The following is a 12,484-nucleotide window of genomic DNA, read 5'->3' on the forward strand; positions in this document are numbered from 1 at the left end:
AAGTAATGGAGGCTTAGATTTTTATTTCAAAAGTGATATTTTCTTCCAGAACTACTACAAAATGGACTTGGAAGATTTAAAATCAAAAGGATATGACCTAAGAAATGATGCTATTTCTATCCAAGTTGCCAAGGCTGCTAGGCAGGCTGCCAGTGATGTACGTACATCCCATTTCATCCCATTTTAACTATTAGTTACATGTAGTGATGATTTATTTTCAAATTGGTTGCATTTCTGTTGCATCTGAGGGATTGTTTATTGAGGCGGGATTTTATTGAATTCTTTGCTGGGTTATTTTTCTGAACGCTCTAATAGAGTCCGTTTTTAAATTATTGTTTTGTTACTTAACTAATGTATTTTAATGAGATGTAAGTGTCAAGAAAAATCTGACACTCATTTATAACACGCATTGAATACATAAAACATCACCAAGTCTACAGTTATGAAGAGAGGCAATGAGCTCTCCTGTTCTAGTCACAGTCCTATGTCCAATAAATGCCGGAGTTATTATCTTGACTCTGTTGGTAATTGGAGCCTGGTCTTAAAGTCATGGAAAGACTCCGAATTACTTCAGTGGGCTTTGGAACAGATTCTTGGTGTATAACCTTGGGGAAGTCGCTTAATATACCTCCAACTTCCCTCCTCCTCCATGTGCAGTATTGGGATAATAATACCTACCTCAGAGTTGTGAGTATTAATTAGTTAATATCTGTACAGCAATGAAAATGTAAAGAGATATAAGTATTAAGTTTTATTACGATTATTTTAGTGATAAACGATTATATTTGTTGCAATTTAATAGCTATAATTTCCCTAGAATTGCTTCCTTATAAATGGGGGTTCTTTTGTTTTTTTGGCTTTTTGTACCCTGCAAAAAAGGGGGCTATTAAGGTATAACAACGCATGTTTCTTACAAATTGCTTCCTTTATAAATGGGGGTTTAAATTGCTCACTAAAGAAAGTGTATTTTATGTCTGATTGTGCTTTGACAGGTCCACTATAAAAAAGACTATGAACTTGCCAAGGGTAAACTTGTTGGCTTCCAAAGCCTCCAGGATGACCCCAAACTGGTTCACTATATGAATATAGCCAAGATGCAGTCTGAGCGGGAGTACAAGAAAGATTATGAGAAAACAAAAACCAAATACAACATCCCATTAGATATGGTCAATGTTGTGGCTGCCAAGCAGGCTCAGGACATTGCCAGCAATGTTAATTACAAGCAGCTGATCCACAATTACACTTACTTACCTGATGCGATGAACTTGGAACTCTCCAAAAACATGATGCAGATACAGAGTAATGTAAGTAACATGCTTCTTTGTATAGAATGTACCCAGAGGGATCAGGCAAAGGCAAACATAACTATCTGATCTGTGTGATCACTTCTTTTTGTAGCATGCCTACAAAGAAGACTATGATAGCTGGATGAAAGGCATTGGCTGGATCCCCACTGGTTCATTGGATGTAGAGAAAGCTAGAAAAGCGGGAGAAGCCCTGAATGAGAAGAAATATCGTCAGCACCCAGACACCATCAAATTTACCAGTGTGGTGGACTCCCCGGTTATGGTCCAAGCTAAGCAGAATACACTTCAACTCAATGATGTGAGTAAGCCTGGGAGAAAGGAAACATAACAAAATAAGGAAGTGTCTACAGAAATATCTATATCTACATACCAGTTTAAGAGAAATAAACAATCACACTATTTCCCTGTAAGTGGTTATTACATCTGTGGAAAGATATTTCCATACCAAAGGGAAAAACAGTGGGGGTTTTCTGCAGTTTTTATAGTTGTGATTTTAATATAGTCTGATATGAACATATACAGACAAAACCCCAATGAATATGTACAATGGGTTTTGTACTGAGTATCGCTGCTGACTTCAATGGATTTATGCCTAATTCCAATGATTTATAGATTTTAAGGCCAGAAATGACTGTTATGATCATCTAGTCCGATCTACTGCACAACAGAGGCCATAAAACCTCACCCAGCATTTTACATTGTGGTTACTGAGAGCAGTATTGGCTAGATCTTCAGCTAGTGTAAATCACTGTAGCTCAAAGGGTGAAATCCCAGCCCTGTTGAAGTCAATGGTAAAATTGCTATTGACTTCAATAGGGCCAGCATTTTATCCAAAAGAGCTATGCTATTCTGATTTGTATCAGCTGAGGATCTGGCCCATATTTTAAATTGGAACACTGAAATGAATTAAAAATATTTTTACAACTGTATGTGCAACTAAAGATATCACAAAAAGTTTGCACCCTCAGACTTATTGACTCTCAGGGAGTCCAGTCCAGATTTGTAAAGTATTTAGGCATTGCTGCACTTAGCATTGCAATGCCTCAGTCTCATTGTCAAAAGGGATTTATGCACTAGGAGCTTAAATCCCATTGACTGTCAGTGGGATTTTGTTTCCTAAGTGCCTAAACTCTTTTTGAAAATGAGACTTAGGCTCCTAAACCAGTTAGGCATTGCAATGCTGGAGTGCAGCAATAGCTAAATACCTTTAAAAATCGGGGCCTCCCTCTATGATAACACAATTAAATTTGTAAAATAAAGCACTTTTAGCTTCACTGGATAAAGGGTGACCATACAAAACAGATTCAGGTTTTCGTTCACGCTCCCAGATCAGAATAGTCATTGTGCACTTATGAAACTGAAAAGGACAGGAGAATCTCCCTGATCTTCCTTTCATTAATCCATACGTTTTGCCATCTTCACAAAAACCTTCCAGTCCTGGAAAAGGTTTAATAGTAAAACACTATGGTGAGGTGCCATTTTACTAAGTCTTTTTTAGAATATACTTACAGTATATTTACTGCCATTTTAAGTATAGTATTAGCATAAATTCTTAAATCCAACCAGAACTGTAAAATGTAATGGACACACTACATTTTCCTGCCTTGTGGTGTTCTCATCTTCACTAATTCATAAAATTCAATAACTCACAATATGTCTTTTAGTCATTGCAAGGTAGCCAGGTTCTGCTCTGTATTACAATTCCTTATCATTGTCTTGTGCTGTCTCTCTTTCACAGGTGGGTATGTTTCTATGTGCATTTGTGTCATACTAATGTTTAATTTTTCTATATGTGCTTTTCCTCTGGTGGAACAACTTATGGCATGATATTTATATCATATAGGCTAGTACATAGCCTGTAAAATCAGAGCCTGTGCATGAAAGGGCAGTCACTGATTTTATGAGGTAGGTGGCAATATATGTCTGTGAGACCAAACTTGAGCCCTCAGTTAATACACAGTGATCTGAAGCTCATTATGCTTGGAAAGAAATGATTAACTATGTCATGTGTTTTGCAGAGGTTATACAAATCTTCAGGAGAGGAAGTCAAACATAAATACACCATGACACCAGATGTCCCACAGTTTATCCAGGCCAGATACAATGCAGCTAACATCAGTGATGTAAGTGGTTTCTTGAAGTATATGACTAAGTCACATGCTGTTAATGAACTAAGTAGTGATGAGTAGTGTAAGTAGTGGTAAGTAGTGTATGTCCAATAATGATACCATGTAAGCAATTCACCTGGCTTTTGGTTGATATGCAGATGCAGTTCTACATAATCAAATTATAACAAACTAGTTGCTGTCATTGTTATTTTATAATTTGAATTTGCAAACCGATATAGCTTATCTAATGTGGATGTAGTCTAATAAATGGTGAATGAGGTGCATGGTACCAGGACATCATCCAGATCCTGCAATACTTACAGTAGCTCAGAAGTAACTATTTGAATTGTGTGCAGTTCACATGGTGCTATTAACCCTCCTGAATAATATTTGAATTTTCTTTTTTTAGGCATATTATAAACAAGATTACCATGATTTGATAGCCAAGGGGAACAATGTGTTAGGTGATGCTATTCCATTTACTCTAGCTAAGGCCTCAAGAAACATTGCTAGTGACGTAAGTATCAATTTCAGGTAAATTTTGTGTCATTTCTCAACAAAAATCTTACATTATGGGCCAGATTGTGAACCCCTTACTCCCATTAGCGAGCAGTTACTCACACAAGAAGTCTCTTTGGAGTCACAAGTGTGAGTAACAGATTCTCAGTCTGGCTCAAAATGTTAGTTTAAGTAATAAATTCTCTAATAGAATAGGGCCAGATCCTCAGCTAGAGTAATTGGACATAGGTCTGCTGAAGTCAGTAGAGCTATGTCCACTTACGCTAGCTGAGGATCTGGCCTTTAAAATGTAAAGCTTGTTGAAAACGCTTATAGAAATTATTCTACTTCAATTTTCTTAACATAATCACTAATGAGGTCTCCATAGGGTAGGCAGGTTACCCTTTACTTGCTCTGGTTTGAGTTATTTAAGTGTGATTTTTATTAGCTTTGTAAGTTGGCTCTGATCCTGCACCTTTATGTGACACTTTTGCCTTACCCTCTCTCAGAAGTTGCTAGCCTGCTCAGGGAGAGATGCTATATATCCAGCTTCATTGTTTGGTCATAGTTTCCCCCACAGTTTTGTGTCATTCTGTTTCCACCTTCCCTGTGTGGGCAGCGAGAGACTGACTTCCAACAGGATCCTCTTTCCCTTTAGCTATGGTGGTTTGCCAGCATTACTCTATGGAAAGGATTTGAGAAGGTTCCCGATAAAACAGATTGTTCTAGTAGCAAAATGGGAAGACTATTTTATTCTGATCTCATTGCTTTATATAAACAGAAACTGCTGTAGTGTCTCTTTTAATCCATTTGTCATAGATGGCTATATGACAAAGCTATTAAACAGCATAATCTGGCTATGGTAAATTTCCAGATAATCTATTGCATTCACATTACAGTGGCATGATACACTTCATCCTGGGACATATTTTGCCATATAGTGGAGGGGGAACCTACCTATGGCTCAGCAGGCTTTATTGTGCTAATTGCACAAACTGGAGGCTGATCCAGTTATTTGAAATCACTAGAGGGGAGCTGGCCAGTTGTGTTCAGTTTATTTGCCATCGATTGACCAGTTGCTGGGAAATTGTTTTAATACAACTTATGGGCCTTGTTAACCCAGGACTTCCTTTGTAAGTTTCTCTTCACTACTCTCTCACTGGTGCAGTAGTGGAAGTGCTAGCATTGGCAGAGCTCCTGCCTTCACCATAGTGTTGTGTGAAGTCTGTTCTGTACAGGGGTAGGGGCTCGTGCCCTATTTACACTAGAGCTCACACCTCTAATACCCCCATTGCTACATTGGTAGTAGGGCAATATTGGGAGATTTTCAAGAAAGTGTAGTATACATACAGACACTGGGGATTCCATTTGGGATGGCAGACCCATCTGAACTACCTGCACCTTCTCCAGTACCTTCCCCAAAGAGCATTACAAGAAAGGACACCTTTCTATTGTCTAAACATTAAATCTAGATATCAATATACATATTCAATAGATATGCAAAGTACATTTACCCTCCTCTCCCTCTCCCTCCAGTATAAATACAAAGAAGCTTATGAAAAAGCAAAAGGAAAACATGTTGGTTTCAGAAGTGTGCATGATGATCCCAAACTTGTTCATTACATGAATGTGGCAAAGTTGCAGTCTGAGCGGGAGTACAAGAAGGACTATGAGAAGACCAAGACCAACTATCATACACCCGCTGATATGATCAGTATCCAGGCTGCTAAACAGTCTCAAGACATAGCCTCCAATACCCACTACAAACATCTGATCCACCATTACACGTATCTGCCAGATGCCATGAATGTTGAACTTACAAAGAACATGATGCAAATTCAAAGTAATGTAAGTGTTTCAACTTTCCCAATTCCATAGTTGCTTAAAAACAATACAATGCATCCCAAGAAAAGTAGAATAAAAGCTTTATTATTATTATTATCTGGAAGGTCCCATTGCTGTGTTAGGACTCAGCACATCCCTGTAAAAAAATTTAAGCAGACTTTATTATCTATTTGGGGGGAAACTACACAATTTTACTTTGGCAGCTGATAGTTTGGAGGTGTTACATTCCTGGCTAGAGTCCTACTCAATGGGATTTTTGGCATGTGCATACTAGTAGAGATTGTACTTTTGGAATACTGAATTTATAGGACTTTTTAAAATGCCTTTTATCACACTTGAGCACAAAACTGATTCTTTGTTTTGCAATGCACCCCATTTTTGTTTGGTTAACTGAGGAGATATTTTGAAAGCCCCTTGATCTTGTCCTCATCTCAGACTGAGACCACATAATAACAAGGTGGCTCCTTATCAGCAAGAGTGGGCAAAAATATAACTATTATTATTATTAGAAAGTCAATCCAATACAGGGAACCAACCTAGGACACTACATTCCACTTAGACCCTTCATGGATTGTGCAGGAGTGGGGTTTCAGTTGACTGAGCGGACAGTGCACTCTGCGCTGCAGAACTGGTTTTTGAACCAGCCTCTGCAAGGTCAGGATGGAAGGTCAGTTTGAGAGTAGGTTGGGGGCAGGTCAAGGGAGGAGCTGTGGATTGAGTGATTCCAACCTCCCAGCACTTCTCCTGCAAAGATACCCTGGATTTCAGGGCCGGCTTTAGGAAGTGCGGGGCCCGATTTGAACAGTTTCTATGGGGTCCCAGCAGGGATGATTAAAAAAAAAAACACATAAAAAACATGTGAGGCTTGTACTCACTGGGCGGTGCTCCTAGTCTTCGTTGGCAGGTCCTTCATTCGCTCCGAGTTTTCGGTGGCACTGAAGAACCTGCCACCGAAATGCTGCTGAAGACCACAGCAAGTGAAGGACCCGCCAGTGAAGACCCAGAGTGCTGCTGGGTGAGTAAAAATTAAAAAGGAGCCTCTAGCCAGGGAAGGGATTCTCGACCACTTGCCCCACCCCCCAGAGGCTCTGCCACTGGGCGCGGGGCCCTCTTAGGCGTGGGGCCCGATTTGGGGAAATTGGTGGAATTGGCCTAAAGCTGGCCCTGCTGGGTTTTATACAGGTGGAATAAATTTCACCCACAGTGCTATAAATTTCACATCTTATACAGCAGGTGAAATATGGTAAACAAAAATCAAGTCATTGCCCTAAAGAGTTTATTATTGTAAAAGAAAGTACAGTCTAGTCCTATGCAATGCAGAACAAACAAAGAATGCTCAGGGTCACTATGTTGTAGCAGGAATGTTTTAAGAATAGGTGGGACCATAGAAGGGGAAGAGAGAAGGAACTTGGTAAATATTAATTGAGAGAATCTACCAAATGTATGAAACAAGGCATGTAGGGCACCCAGGACAAAAGCCCAGGAAATTATAGAGAAGTATAAAAAGGATAAAAGAAAGCATTCTGTTTCTCCAATAAGAAACTATAAATATTTTCTGTCAAATGCAGATCACACTGCCTAGGTCACGTGCTTATCACTTTGAATAGAAGGAATGCTATTCAATGGGAAATTCTTCGCAATCTTTGACCAGTTTAGGATTTGTCTTTTTTCAGAACTTGTATAAACAAGATTACAACAGCTGGTTCAAAGGTATTGGATGGAGTCCTCTGGGTTCTCTGGATGTTGAAAAGGTTAAAAAAGCTGGAGAGGCATTAAATGAAAAGAAATATCGCCAAAACCCAGACACTTTCAGGTTCACAAGTCTACCAGACTCAATGCCAATGGTTTTGGCTCAGCACAATACCAAGCAACTGAGTGAGGTAAACAGTTTTTCCACACACTACTATGGACAGGACAGAATTTGTCAGTTGTACATGTTCCTGGTTCATTGTCTTATACCATTGTTGTGATATTCATGTATTGAAATATAAAGACTCAAATGTAATCTAATAGACCTTTTGCATTTTAAGGGCTATACATGTAGTAAAACTGAAGTTAAACATTGCTACTTGTATATGAATAAGTTGATGTGACCTGCCTTGTATCTTGTAAAAGAGATATTGTGTATTATTTTCCTTCTTAGATAAATTATAAGCAGGAGGGTGAGAAACTGAAACATAAATACACTTTGGACCCTGACGTTCCTCAATTTATTCAGGCCAAGGTCAATGCATTAAACATGAGCGATGTGAGTATTTGACAGTAAATTATTCAATTATTATGGTGTATTAGTATTCTATTTATGGAGTTTTGAGTATATTTGTGGTGTAAAATTTCAATATTGAAAATGTGTAATGCCCCAGCTCAGCAAAGCTCTTGCCTGCATGCATGTACTTAAAGCTAAATGTGTGCTTTAAGTGCCTTGCTGAATACAGGTGGATGTAATATATGCTTTAGTGCTTTGCTGCACTCAGGCCAAAATGACTAGTTAGAATTAATAAGAAACTCAGAATATCATTTAATTTCCAGATTCAGTTCAGTGTGGAGATTGAAATTCTTTCTTTACTTCACTTAGGGGAGGGACAATAGTTCAATCTCTATGACTAGTCAATCCTTAGCTTTGGTATCTATGTATCTATCTGCTGTAAGGTTCTCTGCTGAGACTTCCAGCAAGGGAATGATGGAGCCCTTTCATAGAAATTATAATAATGAATTTGGTGATGAGGACATTTGTCCTCTAGGAACTGGCCAGAGATCACCAACTCCTTTTATATAGTCTACTAGATAATATTGTCATTTTGAACCACTTCCAATCTGGTGTCAGGGTCACACCAACAACTGAGAGATATTCTGTTACTGATATCTGAACTAACCACTCTGCTTCCTTCAGTTTACTTAAGATCATAGGACCTAATCCTGAAGCCTTTACTTAGGTAAATTTCCCATTGACTCAGTGAAGTCCAAAGGGCTTTTGAGCAAGGGCCTTCCTTAGACTTATTTTTTGGTTCGGTGGCTAAACCCAAAAATCTGGGGGGAAAAATGTGTGTGTTTCAAACCAACTCCCCCCAAAAAACTTTCAGGATGAATGAAATGTTTCAAATGTCATTTTGAATTGACATTTCCTTTTGAAAATGTCACTTTGAAATGAAATGTTGAAATGGTGTTTTTTAAAAATGTTAGAAAGATATATTTCAACATTTGCAAAAAATAATCATTTTTTTCAGCGGAAACTATTCATGAAATTTAACCTTAATTTGTGAACAGTTTTGATGCCCCCCAAATTCATGTTGGCACAAATTTATTATTTGAAGAAAAAAAAATTACATAGTTCTAGACCTCATTTACTATCATTGTTAAGGCCATTTCCTCTAAAAATTGCCAAAAATGCTAACTGAGAAAATGAGACGGTTTAACTACACTGATTTGAAGTGACTACCTGAAAACACTATATTATCCTTGTAGTAAACTTGAGCAGACCTAAGATGAATGTTACTGAATGTAATATTTGTAATACAGAAACACGGGTTTACAGTAGTCTGTTAAGATTATTAACTACTCATAATAAGAAAATGTGTTGGTTCTTTTTTTCTTTTCTTTAAGGCTTATTACAAAGCAGACTGGAAAAAAAGAATTGCCAAAGGGTATGATCTGAAACCAGACGCCATCTCTGTAATTGCTGCTAAAGCTTCCCAAAAGATTGCCAGTGATGTAAGTATAATTTGGATAGAAACTGGAGGATCTACTTTATTGTAACTTTCTGCAGCATATAATACTATACTCTGAGCACTGATTATTTTGTGATGTTATGCAATTATCAGCTGATATGGATTTCCATCTGGACTTCAGAAACAAGCTGCATACAATCATATCTTGACTATCTGAACCCTGGTTACCTGGAAGTCTTGTTTATATAGTATGCCCGCCCTAAGGTCTGAATGAAGTTCTGGTCCTGCCAAGTTCTTTCAAGTTCCTCTTGTGCAGCTTATTTGTGCAGAGTTCTGAAGTGCTATAGTTCTAGTTTTATGGCACGCCTTAACTCCTCAGGAATTGTTGTTTTAATTTAGATGGTGTATATGGGCCCAGAGAATCGTCAAACATGACCTTGAACTGTCCAACATTAAACACTTTTAAACAAGGCTTGGTGGACAGAGACCTCAGCTTGCTTAGTATCATGGCAAGGACAACATTAAAAATCCTGTTAACCTTTTATTAAAGATACAGAAAGAATGAAGAACAGTTACAGCATTTGAAATGTAAAGTACTGAGTAAGGCTTTCGTTTTAACCATATTCCTTGTTCCCTTTTGGCTGTAAATAGCTTTTAGAAGGAAACCCTCCCTTGTTTGACAATGATAATAAAGACAACAATAACTGCCCTTTCTGGGGAAAAGAGAAAAGTTTAGTTAAGATGGACGGGAGCAGTTGTTGTTAAAGTCCGATCCCATTTTCTTGAAAACAAAACACAACAAACACACAAAAAAGGGATACGAAGAGAATGGCAAAGATAGAAAATACAGCTTCTGTCTCTGACTTTCACTTTTAATCTCACAGCTGAAAAACACAGGCACAACATGTGGTCTTATTGACCATTCTGAGTCCTGGCAAACTTGTGTCAGCATCGGGCTGTTTAGGGAATTGTGTTTAGCTGCCTCTTTCTGGTCACAGGGTTCCAGAAGTATTGCAGAATATGCAGTTTTGGCTGGCTAAGCCAGATTTTTATTAGACAGAAGGCAAAAGCAGAGGGATGAGAATGAGAAGCAATAAAGGGTATGTTTATACAGCGAGTGGCAGTCTCAGAGCCCAGGCTGACAGATTTGGGCTCATGGGACTTGTTAGGGGCTTTCCCTTTGCCCCTCCCCTGGTTCTTGTCACAAAGACAGAAAGCAGACGATCAAAAGTCTGAAGTGTAGGCAATGCAATATTTATTGGGGTTAATCAAGCAAGCATATCCATAGCTTTGCATGCCAGTAGCACCTTTCCCTCTTGTCCCCGTTTTTCCCACCTCCTCCTCCTTAGCAGGCTTTATACCTGTAGTGCACGCCCCTGGTCCCACCCCTTACAATTTATGGTTGTGTTCCATTCTGGAGCACTGTGAGTCTGGGGGCTTCAGAATTCTCTATTTTTTTACCTCATGAGAGGGGTAAGGCCAGGCTTTTCTTTGGCTTTTAGTGTTTCTTATGCCTCCTTCCCCACCTGTCCCCCTTGCCCCTCTCAACGGGTTGCTTGAAGTTGAATCAGGCCTGTCCTTCAAGTGTGCGCTCATATATTAAACTCCTAGTCTACCCAGCAACAGGTTAGCTCCGTTTCTTCTCTCTCTTCACCCCATCTGCTTGTGGGCAGATGCAATGCAGAGTGGCTTTGTTCTTTGTTCACACCTATTAGTAAGAATGTAAAAGTTGCAAAAATCAAACCCAAAATTCTATCCCAGGGTAACCAACAGGCCTATATACTAAGAGGGCTCAAGCTACAACACTAAAAATAGGTGAGCAGATGTGGCTTAGGCTGGAGCTTGGGCTTTGAAGCTTACCCTCCTCCTAAGGCTTCAGAGCCCAAGCTCCTGCCTGAGTCATGATGTCTACACAGCTATTTTCAGTGCTATAGAGTGAGCCCTGTGAGAGCAAGTCTGTCAACCCAGGCTCTGAGACTTGCTGCTGCGGGCTGTATGGAAGAGCCTAAAGTGGGGAAGAAAATGAGCACATGGGAGGATGTGTGCCCATGTGTGACACAATCTCATGTCCCAGGTGATGGCTGGAATTCAGCCAGAGCTGGTGGAGATGCCAGTGTCTTCTGGGTCCCTCCTCTGGCCTGCTCTGGTCAGGACATCTCTTAGGATTAGGAGGAAGGCCTGGGATCCCAGGAGACAGTGGGGATGACACCTATGATGGTGAAGCTTGCTCCAGCAGCTGTTGGCAGAATGCTATTTCTTCTGCTAAATTTCCCCCAAACACTTCTCTTTTTAAGAACCTCAAGATCAAGTGTGGGGTGGAGTAGTCCATCCTCTCAATATTTTATCCACCAATAAACCTAATTTCTGACACCAATTTTCACTCACTTTTTATTCTCGAGCTCACAATTAGGGTAAATTTGGAGGTCCACTTATTACAACAGGATGTAACTGCAGTATCAACTGGTATCAGGGAAGCCCAGCAACTTTTAAATCAGTGGTGCCAGCTGAGCAGGCTTTGAAGTCTGCAGAGACGGGGAACCCAGATTGAAATTCACTCCTGTCCAGCATGAGCACAAGACCTATGAACCACTCATGTCCCACTTAAATCCTACTCCCTCAAATACCTGAATCCTTACCTAGATGTTTTGGAGCGTTTGGTGGTTTGGGTAGTGCTGTAAGAAAAAAAATGGCAATGGGGCTGTGAGAGGGAGTGGAGTAGAGCCATAAGATATGACAGACAAAAGGTGTAGAGACAGTGAGGGGGAAGAGATTATAGACTGTATATCAGAGCTGTGTGAATACTGGATTTTTCCATTTGCTGGCAATTCTGAAAAATGGAAAAAATATGACTTCAGTTTGAACTGAAAACAAAAAATTTTCAAAACTTTCAGCAAACAAAGAAGTAAAAAATGTTCTGATTTAACTTTGATTTTTTTTTAAATAAAATTGAAGGAAATTTTGAAGTGAAACATCGATATGTTTCATTCTGATATTTTTCTGAATTTTTTTAAGGGAGGAGGTTTGACACAAACAGTTTTTGCAAATTCATGTAGGTTTTGCT

At 39.2% G+C, this 12,484-nt stretch overlaps 1 protein-coding gene across 50 annotated transcripts in view; it reads left to right on the forward strand.

Moving 5' to 3' along the window:
- The window catches only part of NEB (nebulin), a 193,599-nt gene that overhangs the window by 28,982 nt on the left and 152,133 nt on the right, over nt 1-12,484 (forward strand). For all 50 annotated transcript variants that reach the window (XM_050969087.1, XM_050969101.1, XM_050969094.1 and 47 more), the window contains exons 24-32: nt 50-157; nt 993-1,304; nt 1,399-1,605; nt 3,326-3,430; nt 3,825-3,932; nt 5,450-5,761; nt 7,432-7,638; nt 7,902-8,006; nt 9,359-9,466. In XM_050969087.1, coding sequence (XP_050825044.1) covers nt 50-157; nt 993-1,304; nt 1,399-1,605; nt 3,326-3,430; nt 3,825-3,932; nt 5,450-5,761; nt 7,432-7,638; nt 7,902-8,006; nt 9,359-9,466 — 1,572 coding nt within the window. The remainder of the gene's footprint in view (nt 1-49; nt 158-992; nt 1,305-1,398; nt 1,606-3,325; nt 3,431-3,824; nt 3,933-5,449; nt 5,762-7,431; nt 7,639-7,901; nt 8,007-9,358; nt 9,467-12,484) is intronic.

This window comes from Gopherus flavomarginatus, chromosome 10, assembly GCF_025201925.1.
Source record: "Gopherus flavomarginatus isolate rGopFla2 chromosome 10, rGopFla2.mat.asm, whole genome shotgun sequence".
NCBI lineage: Eukaryota > Metazoa > Chordata > Testudines > Testudinidae > Gopherus > Gopherus flavomarginatus.